At 38.9% G+C, this 15,630-nt stretch overlaps 1 protein-coding gene across 2 annotated transcripts in view; it reads left to right on the top strand.

The window, feature by feature from the left end:
* Positions 1-15,149, top strand: part of LOC136866490 (anaphase-promoting complex subunit 15B) — a 65,875-nt gene extending 50,726 nt beyond the window's left edge. Inside the window, exons 3-4 of one of the 2 annotated variants that reach the window (XR_010859554.2) lie at positions 6,003-6,225; positions 13,996-15,149. Coding sequence is in view for 1 of the 2 variants with exons in the window: in XM_067143502.2 (XP_066999603.1) it covers positions 6,003-6,131; positions 13,996-14,007 (141 nt within the window). In the remaining variant the exon portion in view is untranslated. The remainder of the gene's footprint in view (positions 1-6,002; positions 6,226-13,995) is intronic. The other variant, XM_067143502.2, reaches the window with a different exon arrangement.
* Positions 15,150-15,630: the final 481 nt, after the last annotated feature.

The raw sequence follows: 15,630 nt of genomic DNA, 5'->3' as shown, positions 1-15,630 counted from the left end.
GGGATCCCATGGCAGAGAATCTTTTGTATCTTTCAGCATTGACGTGTTCTTGATATCTAATTGAGAAGTTCCTTCCAGATTGTCCCACGTAAGTTTTTTTACATTGAGCACAAGTCAGCTTATAAATACCCGATTCCTGGAATTCGTCATCTTTAAGTTTATTAGCTTTATTATGACTAAAGAATCTATGTTTCGTGTTGTTGTTTGTAGAGAAGGCTACCTTGGTATTGTGTTTCTTGAATAAGTTGGTGATTTCGTAAATCTTCGGGTTATTAAAGGTGAATTTTACATATCCTTTTTCTTTTTCTGAATGCTGTTTAAGTTTAATTTGTTGTTGGTATTTGCATTTAGTGATGATTTTATTGATGAATTTCAAACTGAAACCATTATGTAGAGCCTGTTGACGAATGAAAGAAAGTTCCTTTTTTCTGTCTGTTTCTGTTAGCGGAATTTCAAAGACTCTGTTGATGAAACTATAATAAGCTGATTTCTTTTGCGAGATAGGATGTAAAGAATCACTTTTGATTGTAGTCGGGGTAAAAGTGGGTTTCCTGTATATTTTAAATTGGAAATGGTTGTCTTTACGAATTGTTTGGATATCCAGAAAATTGAGTATGCCTTTCTCTTCTTCTTCAGCTGTAAATTTTATGTTTGGGTCTAAATTATTCAAAGTATTAAGGATACTATTTCCTTGTTAATTATGGCATAGGTATCATCAACATATCGAAGCCAGAGATCGAGTCCTTTAATGTGACCTACTATCTGAGTGTGTTCCAAAAAGTCGAGGTAAATGTTAGCTAAAATTCCAGAAGCCGGCGCTCCCATTGGAAGTCCATCTTGCTGATATATTTTATTATTAAAAGAGAAGAAATTGTGGTTCAAAACGAATTCCAAGATAGTAATGAAGTTTTCTATTTCAGGTATACTGATACGTTTGTGAATTAATAAATTCGACTTTATAATCTCAATGGTGTTCTTAATAGGAATGTTCGTGTACATGTCCTTGATGTCGAAGGAACTTGTTACATGAGATGAAGTTAACTTGAAATCTTTAATAGCAATGCAGAACTCTTTGGAGTTTTTTATCGAAGATTTGGTATAAAATACGTAGTTATGAGTTAAGAACCTATGAATAAATTGGGATATTTTGTATGTGGGGCTTCTCCGAAAATTAATTATAGGTCTCATAGGTGCATCCTTTTTATGTAATTTAGGCATAGCTCTTGCTTTAGGAAGTCCTGGATTCATATTAATGAGTTTTTGAATATCTTGGTCGTTAAAAAGGAAGGAGCTTTGCTTCAGTATCCCTTTCAAATTCTTTTGAATTTTTAGGGTGGGGTCTTTCTCAATTACCTTAAATTTGTTGTTAGTGAAAAAAGTTTCTGTTTTATTGATGTATTCGGTTTCATTTAATAGCAGTTATGAATACATTCTTCAAGCATAAGGCTATTCACTGCTACACATGGGAGGCTAGGGGTACCAGATCCATAATAGATATATCTTAACTGACTTCGAATTCAGGAAATCTGTTAGGAATATAAGAGTTCTCCAGGGATCTTTCGATGATACAGACCACTATCTGATCTGTAGTGAACTAAGTATCTCTAGGCCTAGGGTAGAGAAAGTGAAATCTGTCTGCAAATAAATAAGGGTAGAAAATCTCCAGGACGAGGAAATTAGACAGAAGTACATGGATATGATTAGTGAGAAGTTTTGAACAGTGGACAGTAAGCAGGCTCAGGATATAGAAAGAGAATGGGTGGCATACAGGGATGCTGTAGTAGAAACAGCAACGGAATGCCTAGGAACGACTGTGTGTAAAGATGGGAAAAGGTGAACATCTTGGTGGAATGATGAAGTGAGAGCAGCTTGTAAACGTAAAAAGAAGGCTTATGAGAAATGGCTCCAAACAACGGACGAGGGAGACAGGGATTTGTACGTAGATGAAAGAAACAGAGCGAAACAAATAGTTGTTGAATCCAAAAAGAAGTCATGGGAAGATTTTGGTAATAACCTGAAAAGGCTAGGTCAAGCAGCAGGGAAACCTTTCTGGACAGTAATAAAGAATCTTAGGAAGGGAGGGAAAAAGGAAATGAACAGTGTTTTGAGTAATTCAGGTGAACTCATAATAGATCCCAGAGAATCACTGGAAAGGTGGAGGTAATATTTTGAACATCTTCTCAATGTAAAAGGAAATCATCCTGGAGGTGTTGCGAACAGCCAAGCCCATGGGGAGGAGGAAAATGATGTTGGTAAAATTACACTTGAGGAAGTGGAAAGGATGGTAAATAAACTCCATTGTCATAAAGAAGCAGGAATAGATGAAATTAGACCTTAAATGGTGAAGTATAGTGGGAAGGCAGGGATGAAATGGCTTCATAGAGTAGTAAGATTAGCATGCAGTGTTGGTAAGGTACCTTCAGATTGGACAAAAGCAGTAATTGCACCTATCTATAAGCAAGGGAACAGGAAAGATTGTAACAACTATCGAGGTATCTCATTGATTAGTATACCAGGCAAAGTATTCACTGGCATCTTGGAAGGGAGGGTGCGATCAGTCGTTCAGAGGAAGTTGGTTGAAAACCAGTGTGGTTTCAGACCACAGAGAAGGTGTTGGGATCAGATTTTCAGTATGTGCCAGGTAATTGAAAAATGCTACGAGAGGAATAGGCAGTTGTGTTTGTTTCGTAGATCTAGAGAAAGCATATGACAGGGTACCGAGGGAAAAGGTGTTCACTATACTGATGGAATTAAAGGTAGATTATTAAAATCAATCAAAGGCATTTATGTTGACAATTGGGTTTCAGTGAGAAGTGATGGTAGAATGAGTTCTTGGTTCAGGGTACTTACAGGGGTTAGACAAGGTTAATTAAGAAGTGAGGGTAATTGTTTCCACCTATTGTAATCTTTCGCCTTTGCTGTTCGTAGTTTACATGGATCATCTGCTCAAAGGTATAAAATGGCAGGGAGGGATTCAGTTAGGTGGAAATGTAGTAAGCAGTCTGGCCTATGCTGACGACTTGGTCTTAATGGCAGATTGTGCCAAAAGCCTGCAGTCTAATATCTTGGAACTTGAAAATAGGTGCAAGGAGTATGGTATGAAAATTAGCCTCTCGAAGACTAAATTGATGTCAGTAGGTAAGAAATTCAACAGAATTGAATGTCAGATTGGTGATGCAAAGCTAGAACACATCGATAATTTCTAGTATTTAGGTTGTGTGTTCTCCCAGGATGGTAATATAGTAAGTGGGATTGAATCAAGGTGTCGTAAAGCTAATGCAGTGAGCTCGCAGTTGCGATCAACAGTGTTTTGTAAGAAGGAAGTGAGTTCCTGGACGAAACTATCTTTACATTTGTCTGTTTTCAGATCAACTTTGCTTTACGGGAGCGAAAGCTGGGTGGACTCAGGATATCTTATTCATAAGTTAGAAGTAACAGACATGAAAGAAGCGAGAATTATTGCTGATACAAACAGATGGGAACAATGACAGGAGGGTACTTGGAATGAAGTGATAAAGGCTAATTTAGAAATGAACTCGATGGATGAAGCTGTACACATAAACCGGCTTCGGTGGTGGGGTCATGTGAGGCGAATGGAGGAGGATAGGTTACCTAGGAGAATAATGGGCTCTGTTATAGAGGGTAAGAGAAGGAGAGGTAGACAAAGACGACGATGGTTAGACTCAGTTTCTAATGATTTAAAGATAAGAGGTATAGAACTAACACCAGTTGCAAATCGAGGATTGTGGCGACGTTTAGTAAATTCACAAAGGCTTGCAGACTGAACGCTGAAAGGCATAACAATCTATAATGTATGTATGTAAGTATGTATGTATGTATGTACTTATTTTAGAATTTATTGGATTAGGTGTGTGGTATAATTATCACAACAATGTAGTACTGTACATAATGTTATATTACATGTAAATATAACCTCAACCACACATAGTACCTTTCTTTTTGTTCCATTTCTCTTTTCCTTTTCTCCTTATTTGCTGTTTTCACAAGAGCTTTGCTTGGAGAACACTTTTGTAAATCACTGCTCATTGTATCCATTATTCCACTGAATATTATGCAAGTAGAAATTAAACGTATTGATGTTTAACGAACACTTAACCACATAGTACAAAACACAACAGAGCTGATGGCTGTATGAAGGAATCCTGGATAATGCAATTCTATGTGCTGACTGGCTGAAAGCGACTTGGTGGGTTTTGAAACTAACAATGGCGGAAGTTCAATTGGATCTAGTGGATTTTGAAATGAATCCTAATTTTTGTCCACCATTTTCATAGGGATATAGCCACTTTTGAAAGAAAATATTGGCGCCATTGAATTGCCCGCATGCAAGTTTGTATAAAAACAACTTCATCTCATTTTTAATTTTCGATGGACTTGGTGGGTTTTGCTTCTGGGCGCCCTAAATATTAAATATATAATCTAAGTTAAGAAATAGCCCACCTGGTGACCTTGATCAGTACAGCATCAAGTTTGTATGGTCTAACACTGGTTTGCCAGTTCGAGTCCTGTGGACGGAAAAAATATTCACAATCAGATTGTTGTCTGGCAGGGCAAGAGAGATGGTGGCATACAATTTTTAATCACCAGATTCCGTGCCAAAAGCCTAGATTAAATTCCAAACCTCTCCATAGTATTTATGTGCAGTGAGAGCATATGACGCTGTTGATGGTGATTTCTCCATCAGATGGAGACGTTAAGCCTTGAGCAGACCCCTTGTTGCTATTCAACAGGAGTATGCTAATACCAATATAATTGGTCCGTTATTGGACATAATAAATTTTCCAGCTAACTCATTCTTGGTTGCCAGCGTTTCACCCCAGTGTGCTAAGTTGGGCTCATCACTTCGTAAATAGCTCACCTACCAAGATGCATGGCTAGTGCATACTGTGGAGGCCACTGCGTAGGCTACTTGGAGCCACCATCAGTGCCAATGCACTATGAGAGACTTTGTCCCATTTTCAAAAATTAATGCCTGCCTGGCCATTAGATGATATAGATGTTGATTCCCATGCTGGCAACCAGTAATGAGTTAGCTGGAACATTTATAATGTTCAATAACGGACCAATTATATTGGTGTTATAAATTTACTTATTCGGGACAAATATTTCAGGTTCCCCATGGGAATCAACATCTATATTAACAGGAGTATGCTATGTGCCGGCACCAAGTTTCATCCTCTTCCTCTTTACTATTACCTATCACATGATTCATCTCATCTAATTAACTCCTCTGAGGAGGTTGACGTCAGGAAGGACATTCGGTTGTAAACACTCGCTACAAAGATTCATCTCGCTTCATACACAACCCCACAGACAAACGGGACAAGTGTTGGCCGTACATACATAGTTGAGAGATAATTTACATATACTACATATCATGCAGAAATTATACTGGCTCTTTATTATAATTTTCTTTACGTCGCAGTGACACATAGGTCTTATGGCAATGATGGGATAGGAAAGGGCTAGGAGCGGGAAGGAAGCAACTGTGACCTAAATCAAGGTACACTGCAGCATTTGTCTGGTATGAAAATGGGAAATCACGGAAAACCATCTTCAGTGCTGCTGATAGTGTGGTTCTAACTCGCTACCTCCCGAATGCAAGTTGACAGTTATGTGATCCAACCAGCGCAGCCACTCGCTTGGTACTGGCCCTTTAATTTGAGAACACGATCTATCTGGTCCACCCGTTTATTAATAATATTAAGTAACGCATTGAATTCCATTGGTAATTCACGTTAATCTTCTTTTTTTTTATTAATTCATTTAGATTTTTTCTTGTAGGGAAGTGTATGGGTACTACTAGTTCCTAGATGAATTTAGACTATTTTGAAGGCTATGTGAGGTTCACCAGAGGATAGCTGTTTCTAATAAGGTGGCTGTATGTCTTCCAAACACATTGTTTTTTACTGCATTAATCAGTAAACTTGTATATCTTTTGTTACACATTACTCAGAGTTCATTTTCATTGTGTGTTACAGCATTTAGATGAGGAGGAAGAAGATGATGAAGAAGAAGATGATAATGACGATGATAGTGACAGCCACGATGATGAAGATGATGAGGAGTTGGACATGGAGGTGTCGTACGACCGAGACTCCCCTGTTGATGTCAGTATCCTTGGCTCAGCATCTGGCCATTCTGTTGGATGAACATTAAGTTTCACAATTGTGTGATCATGTAGACAGGGAAGACTTCTAAACAGTAATGTGGTTTCAATCATTGCTTTATTTATTACCCACCGTATAGTTAATACACTTACTGTATATCATTTTGTTGGTGATAAAAAAAAGTTGTTTACTCTCTTGATGATGTGGGCTATCACTCAATCTGTCTATTTGATAAAGTTCATAACAAGTATGTTGTGTTTATATTGTTGCAACTGATTTTCAGCTCTGTTTTATAGATTTGTGGAATCCTCTTGGCTTAACATTTTAGAATGTTTTATTTGGAAATGTAAATCCATAATCTTGTGCCTTAACGAGTTTTGGTCCAAACATGAACTATTAACCCTTATGATGCCTGGCTGTAATATAGTGGTTGCTCTAAGAATGCCAAGACAATTTTAATGAAAATGCATACACTAAGGAAAAACATTTTCTTACTATATTTTTGGAGGTAAATCTGTTCTTTTTTCCATTGCACACAGGTGAATAGAGAACATGTGAGCGTGACTATAATTGCAAGAGAGTTTAATTTTCTTCATTTAAAAGTGTATGAAGTTTTGATTATTTTTTTAAAATCTTAAGTTCCAAATTTGACCTAATTTGTATGTTTATAGTGTATTTTCGTCCTGAGTATGATACCATTGTGAGAATATTCAGCTAATTTTGAACAAGAAACTAAAGTTTTATACAATTCTTGATAGTACTTTTTGAAAATGACGAATTTTTACAAAATTACGCACGCAGGTTAAATACACAATAATTTCTTCTTTACTTCGAAAACTTGTCAGTCGATAAATTATTCTCTAATGTATCACTTAATGTTAAAACTTTGCATATTTTATCATCTTTCATATACTTATCCATCTTTACACTATTGGAGGTAAATGAACAAATGTATAAACATACGAGATAACAAGCAAATGATGTGAAGCAGCAGAGTGCAGGGCTACCACGCGCGAAACTTGCATTGTGTCAGAAGAAAGCTTTTATAAACACTGATATTGATATAACATGTTATCAATATTTCCAGAGAGTAAAAACTTCAATCTTTGTGGCAATATTACTTATGCTGCCATCATGCTGCAGGAATTTAAGATACAGGCAAAATAAAACCGTGGGCGACAGATCGCCCCCCCCCCCCCCCCCCCTGGCATTTTTAGCAGCTGCTCACATCGCCGATAGGTCGGCTGCCTGGCACTATAAGAATTAAGGATAGTTAATTATTATTTCTCTTTTCAGTAAGTTGACATAATGTTGCATTAAATATTTCATGTATTTAAAGGACTAAAAACTTCTTTGGATGTGAATTTAAATGTTGAATAAAATGTACTTCCTTAAAATGTATCATTTGTGTTAGAATTATATTTAAAGCCATGGGAAACAAGACAACTTTTAAGGGATCTTGATGTTTAGCATGGTTTATTCTCATGAAGTGCAGTAGGTCTTAGGTCTTTGCAAAATGTCAATATTTTTTCTAGCAGTTAATCTCGTTCTGCTCGACAAAAAACTAAAGACTATTAGGTATGGTACTTGGGGCCATGAAGAGGTATGTTGTGTAGTAACTATTAACAATGAGGTAAGAATTGCTTCATTTTCTGTAAAATTTGTCAGTCTAAGAAATAAATTGACAATGGTCCACCTTTTCAATACAATATATCGAGTAAATAATATTACATAAGTCTTGGGATTTTCTGTTACTTGGCTGTTACCGTCATTTCTGATTAATGTCGATCTGTCTCTAGCTGACCCCCCCCGAATATTCTAGTCCTCCACAATCAGGATATGGAAAGGAGGCTAGCTGAAAACAGTGAGTCACTGTTGGAATTGAGGAGTTGGACTGGGATTGAGTACTGTGTGTGTACTACCCTGGACTGTAGACTGCCTTGAAGTCTGTGTCAATAGAGAATGGTTGCCCAGTTGTACTTCCTCATAAAACAGTGAAATGAAATGAATTGGCGTGTGGAAGTGTTGCGTCAGGTATTAGAGCATTTGAGGCCTAGGGAGTGTTTCATTTTCATGCCCTTCACTGCCCTTGTCTTTGTTTGGCTGATATCTTCATTTTTGAAATGTAGGATCCCTTCCATTTTTTTTCTCTCTCATCATCATTCATCATCATTCATCATCAATCGGTTTACTCATTGCTGAGCGTCGTGACCTCATTTCTTCACTTTATTAGTAACTGCATCCTTAACGAGATTTTTCCATCCTGAGTGGTCTTCAGTTCTTCTTAAGATATTGTGAAGAGGTAGACCGGTGATCTTCTTTGCTTGGTCTAACCATCTACTTGTTGTTCTGTCTTTTGGTCTGGTGCCTTCAATTTTGCCTTGCAGAATGGTCTTTTCTAAATTGTCTCCTCTCCTCAAAATGTGTCCCAGGAACTGGAGGTAACTTTCACTAACGCGGGAAGATAAACGTTTGGTGATGCTCAGTTCTTCTATAATGGAGGCATTTGTTCTACTTTCTGTCCATGGTATACGGAGCATGCTCCGCCAACACCACATTTCAAAGGCATCCATTCGGTTCTTGTCACTAGCCTTCACAGTCCAGGTCTCACAACCATACAGGAAAACAGAGAACACCAGTGATTCCACCAATCTTATTTTCGCTGTTTTGGATAATGCCCGGTTCTGCCAGATCTTTGTGAGTTTAACTTAGGACAATCCGTCGTTTTGTTTCTTTATCACAATTTCCCGTGTTACTGATTATGGAGCCCAGATATACACAATCATTCACCAACTCCAGATCTTTCAGGCATCCTGTTATTTGGATTGGGATTTGACTTTGTCGGTTGATAACCATTAGTTTGGTCTTTTTAATGTTAATTTCTAGACCAAAATCCGAACTAATGATTGTCACTCTAGAGAGCGATTCATCAAGCTCTTGTCCACTTCCTGCAATGAGTGTAGTATCATCAGCGAAGCATAAATTGTTTAGTTTCCTACCACCGATTGAAATTCCATTATCCCAGCTGTCCAGTGCTCTTCTCATTACATACTCTGCATAGATATTGTAGAGTTGGGGTGACAATATGCAACCTTCTCTGACTCCATTTGTCACATTGAAAAATTCTGAGCATTCACCATCCACCCTTATGGTTGCATTATGACTATTATAAAGACCTTTCAATAATGATGTTAAGTGTTTTGGGACTCCACATTCATTGAGCACTTCCCACAACTTGTCCCAATTGACACAGTCGAAGGCCTTTTTATAATCGAGGAAACAAATATAGGCAGGGACACAGAACTCGTGGCATTTTTCAGTTATCTGCCTCATGTTTGTTATTGACTCTCGTGTACCTTTACCTGCCACAAAACCTGCTTGTTCAGCAGAAATCTGAGATTGCAAGAAAGTTTTTAGTCGTTGATTCATTATGTACAGCAGGATTTTGCTAGCATGTGATATTAATGCTATGGTGCAGTAATTAGAACAGTCCCTAACTGACCCTTTTTTGTGAAGGGGGATGAGAACAGATGTAGTCCAGTCATTAGGCCATTCTCCAGTTTTCCACACTTTATTACATATTGAATGTAAAGCATGGAGGCCTTCTTCTCCCATTACTTTCAGCATTTCTCCAGTAATACCGTCTATGCCTGGGGCTGTTTTTCAAATGTTTGATGGCGTTCTCAATTTCACTAAATAGGATAGCAGGCTCTATGTCACATTCCATCCATTTGTTCTCTTCTCTTATGCTATTACCTTTGCAGTATAAGGTTTCGCAGTGTTGTTTCCACCTGGATATTGCTTCTTTCTTGTCACCAATTACATTTCCCTGTGCGTCTTCAATCACCCATGTACGTGGTTTGAACTCTTGGGTGATGCTATTTATCTTCTTGTAAGGGTCGTGTGTTTCATTTAGCTTGTGATGGTGGTCTATTTCATTACAAATATTGGTAAGATACTGTGTTTTGTCAATTCTACAATTACGCTGTATTTTTCGGCTAAGTTCTTTATATGTTTCCTCATCTTCTGCAGTTTGTATACCACGTTTCTTCAATGTTCTTCTTTCTTCAATCAATAGTAGTGTAGATGTTGAAATCCAAGGAGAAGCTTTAATCTTAATACAGATGATTCTATCACAGATGGGTTCATAACCCATAACAACATTGTTAAGATTCTTTGGAATTATTACAGCGACACCATTACGGCTCATATCCTCACTTCCAAAAAATATACTGTATTATTTGTTTGAGTCATAAAATGGCCACAGCCTCTCCAATGTGTCTCACTAAGTCCAAGTATGTCCAGATCATGAAGTTTCATTTCTCTTTCAATGATGTGAAGTTTTCCCGTCTGCAAGAGACCTTGTACATTCCAGGTTGCTATTCTTCTGACGACTCGTAAGGATGGTTTAGATAAATCTTCATATGCCGAAGCTCCTCTCAACCTTGTCCTTCCCAGAGATCCGACTGGGGGACGTACTCCGGAATCTAATTTGAGATTGAGTAAAGCGATGAGGTTGTCTTGAGAAAATAAACAGTGGTGGTTTCCCATTGCCTTCCACTGACCCACCATTCCTGTCTGCTCACCGACCCAGTTTCCCGCTGGGATTGGATACCCAACCTTCCACTGGGTTGCTCGGCTTAACGGGGGCACTGCGTGTAGGTAGAAATGGAAGAATTGAGGTGTGAGAGGCTGAGAGAACTCTCTTGGTGAGTTCTTATAATCGCATCGCACCCCCATTTAGCCAGAGTCTCAAGATGATCACAGTGTCGGTGCAACGTAAAGCCCCTAGAAAAAAAAAAAGATGATCACAGAGACTCTCCCTAGGTCGCTTCCCAGGGCCCTTTTCTCTTTCTTATTAGTGTTATATAGAGGATGGTTGCCCAGTTGTACTTCCTCTTTAAACAATAATCACTACCACTACAACTACTTGCAGTGGGGAATGTCATCTGTTTCATCAGTCATTATTGATCTGCACATAGGCCAATTGATTAGGTGGCAAATTCCCTATCAGTTGTTTACCTAGTCTTTTTTAAATGATTTCAAAGAACTTGGAATGTTATTAATTATTTACCTTGACAGGTTATTTCAATCTCTAATTCCTCTTCATATAAGTGAATATTTGTCCCAATTTGTCCTCTTGAATTTCAACTTTATCTTCATATTATTCTGGCGAAACTAATGTTTATAGTGCACTATGTCTTCTGGTATGGGCTGGAGTAGTTTTGTTATTTTCATTGACCTATCTCAGTCTTATCCTTGACTTGAACAATATGAAAGTGAGTGAGGTATGAGCAATGCTAGTAATGCCATTCCTTATGCAGCCAGTCCCTGCCACGAATGGTGTGAAAATGTTGCTCATAGGGTCAGTTGGTGCATGTATTTCAGTGTGCTTGGCAGACTGATATGTAATAGCGACTTGCTCAGTGAGGAAAGCAACGAGATACTACCTCACTCCTCATTTCCTTAGTATGCCTCTTCAGTGATGCCTAGGCCATCCATCTATGACAGCTAATGGTGGACCTGTTGATGATCCAACCAGCCTTCAGACTGAGGACTGAACATACATGCATGATCCTTCCTTCTTTTAGGAACTCCATTCAAGCTTATTTGTCTATGCATTTCATTCCACGCCATCTATCCACTGACGGCTTAGAACATATCTCTTAATTGAGCAGCTTGTCTCCTTACTCCCAAGTCTTCCCAGCCCAAAATTTGCATCCCCCCTGTGGGTGGGAGCGGTAGAATAACACCCACGGTATCCCCTGCATGTCGTAAGAGACGACTAAAAGGGACCCTGGGGGCTCTGAACTTTGGAGCGGGGATTGGTGACCACAGGGCCTTGAGCCGAGTCCTGACATTGCTTCCATTTGTGCCAGGCTCCTCGCTTTCATCTATCCTATCCGACCTTCCTTGGTCAACTCTTGTTATTTTCCGATCCCGACAGTATTAGGTTTAGGTGTTGATTCCCATAGGAAACATGAAATATTTGTCCTGAATGAGTAAATTTATAATACCAATATAATAGTCCGTTATTGGACATTATAAATTTTTCAGCTAACTCATTCTTGGTTGCCTGCGTTTTGCCCTCATGTGCTAAGTTGGGCTCATCAGTTGGTACTTAGCACACCTACCAAGACTCAAGACTAGTGCATACCATGGAGGCCACTGCATAGGCTACTTGAAGCCACCAGCAGTGCCAATGCACTGTGAGAGACTATGTCTCACTTCCAAAAATTGATGCTTGTGTGGCCATCAGATGATATAGATGTTGATTCCCATAGGGAACATGAAATATTTGTCCTGATTGAGTAAATTTATAATACCAATATAATGGTCCGTTATTTACTCATTCAGGACAAATATTTCAGGTTCCCTATGGGAATCATTTTTTGTTAAGAATGAAGCCATGTTTTCCAGTGTTGACTTAGTTAAATGTAACAAACGCTTTTCAGTCTTTGCTGTGTGTTTGACAGACTGAAAAGCCTTTGTTACCGTATGGGGTTCAACATCTATATCATCTGATGGCCAGGCAGGCATCAATTTTTGGAAGTGAGACATAGTCTCTCATACTTCATTGGCACTGGTGGTGGCTTCAAGTAGTCTATGCAGTGGCCTCCATGGTATGCACTAGCCTTGCGTCTTGGTAGGTGTGCTAAGTACCAACTGATGAGCCCAACTTAGCACACGAGGGCGAAACGCAGGCAACCAAGAATGAGTTAGCTGGAAAATTTATAATGTCCAATAACGGACCATTATATTGGTATTAGTATTAGGTTTACAAATCCTAGGGAGTCTTTCATTTTCATGCCCTTCGTGGCCCTTGTCTTTCTCAGGCCGATACCTTCATTTTTCAAAGTTTCGGACCCCTTTGCGCATTTTCTCTCTGATAAGTGTAATACAGAGGATGGTTTCCTAGTTGTACTTCTCTTAAAACAGTAATTATCACCTCCAGCACCACCTAAAATTTGTGACGTTTTCTTAACATTACCCTTTTGTTGGAAATCACCCATAATCCTGATGTGAGTCCTAAACACTGGAACCTTAATCTAACAATCTAACTTGGGTGTTACCAGTGACTTGTACACCTTCTCTTTTAAATCCATACTACAACCACTAAATGCCATCATAACCACTTATAACCTGGTTAATATGATTACCCCAAAGAAGATCTTTCTTATATTAACACCTACCTAGGTAGTCCGGCTCCATGGCTAAATGGTTAGCATGCTGGCCTTTGGTCACAGGAGTCCTGGGTTTGATTCCTGGCAGGGTTGAGAGTTTTGGTAAATTGGTTAATTCCGCTGGCATGAGGGCTGGATGTATGTGTCGTCTTCATCGTAATTTCATCCTCTTCACGACACACAGGTCGCCTACGGGCGTCATATAAAAAGACCTGCACCTGGCGAGCCGAAGTATTTGGATACCCCCCGGCACTAAAAGTCGTACGCTATTTCATTTCAACATCCAGGTACTTAGAGTGATCCCCACGAACTACTTCAACTCCATCAGCAGAGTAATTAAAACTGAGAGGACCTTTCATCTTGGTGAAACTTACAAAATTACTTTTCATCCCATTTACCAACATACCATTGTCTGCTGTCCACCTCGCACTATAGTTAAGGTCTTTTTTGTAGTTGCTCACAATCCTATTACTTACTTACTATGCTGTACACTATAATCTCATCCGCAAAAAAGCCTTATCTGTGATTCCGGTTTTTTACTCATATAATTTATATACAGGGTGATTAAATGTGGTTCATCGGGTTTTGAGTCTTATGGCTTCAAATATATACTGTCCACCCGTTTGTACTAATAACCAATCGAAAGAGCTTATTTTAAAGTTTTGTTTATATCATTGCAGGTTTCATTCTGATTCACCAGATAGCAGAGTGATACCAATTTTCAAAATGGTGACTAATCAACAAAAAGCATTTTGTGTGTTGCAATATGAGAAGACTGAATCTGTCAGTACTGTGCAGCATGCATTCCAAAGACAGCACAGCATGCAGCCACTAATGCACCAAAGCATTCTGCGGTGATATTGACAGTTCAAAGACACAGGTTGCCTCTGTAAAGGAAAAAACTCCAGACAACCAGATGTTTCAGTTGAAAGAGTGAAGAGTGTCCGAGAGGCATTCCTTCTTAGCCCAAATAAATCAACTTGTCGTTCAAGTCGCGAACTGGGCATTCCTCAGTCATCTGTGTGGAAGATTGTGCGTGAGTGATTACATCAGAAACCGTATTGCCTACAGGTGCTGCAATGTTTACAGCCAAACGACCACACCATCAGACAATAATTTTGTAAACGCTTCCAGGAGGTAATGGAAGATGACAAATTTGCCTCCTGACTCGTGTTCAGTGATGAGGTGACGTTCCACTTAAATGGAAAAATGAATCATCACAATGTCCACGTATGGGGCACGGTAAATCCCCATGTTACAGTGGAGAATGAAAGAGATTCTCCAAAGGTCTTCTGTGCTGTTTCACAGAGCGATGTTTACAGGCCCTACTTTTTCCCTGGGAACACTGATGGGTTCAACATACCTACACATGTTGCAAGACTGGTAGTTTCCAAAACTGGTAAATGACAAACCCAAACTTCATATTCCAATAAGACAGAGCTCCGACTCTTTGGCATAGAAAAGTGCATCGCCATCTGAATGTGGAACTTCCAAATCAGTGGATTGGGCGATGTGCTCCAGATGATTTGGCACTCTTCAGGTGTCCCCCAGTGTCTTCTAACCTTACAATTTGTGACTTTTTCTTTGAGGATATGTGAAGGACATTGTTTACGTACCACCTTTGCCGACAACATTGGCTGAACTCTAGGATCATATCACTGCTGCGCTGATGAATATTGACAGGGACATGCTCGAACGTGACTATGAGATAGATGTGTGTTGAGTAACTAGAGGAGGATACATACAACATTTGTAATGATTTGAAAGAAACTTGAAAATGTGCTTTTTCATACAACGCTATTTTGTATGTAATACTTTCTGAAATACATTCATCCAAAACCCGCTGAATCATTTCTAATCACCCTGTACATAAGAAAACATAAAGGTCCAGTAATAATGCCTTACAGCAGCATACCTGCCAACTTTCCCCATTTAGGCGGGAGACTCCCGATTATTCTATTATTTCTCCAGATTTTAGCTTATTTGTTTGGCGAACTTCAAACATTTGTTTTCAAATCCCGCCATTTCAGCTTTGTACGTCAGTGGCTGGAAGTCCTTCGCTCATTAGCCGCTTTAAAGTGAAATATCGACGTTTATTAATATGAAAAATGCGTGCAAATGTGCTGTTTATCGAAACCTGTATATCGCATGCTATGTTTGTTTTCATTCACATGCATTCTAGTCGATTCTAGAGACTGGTCACTAGATTTGGAGTCTTTTTTAGTAATTTAGTGACAGAATTTCACAGATAGTGACTAATTACTTTTCTAGAGATTTTAGGAGCCGGTTGGAGACAATTCTGACAAATTTTAATT

This window comes from Anabrus simplex, chromosome 3 (genome assembly GCF_040414725.1).
Source record: "Anabrus simplex isolate iqAnaSimp1 chromosome 3, ASM4041472v1, whole genome shotgun sequence".
Classification (NCBI taxonomy): Eukaryota; Metazoa; Arthropoda; class Insecta; order Orthoptera; family Tettigoniidae; genus Anabrus; species Anabrus simplex.
The sequence above is the reverse complement of the archived record's forward strand: the minus strand, read 5'-3'. Positions and strand labels throughout refer to the sequence as shown.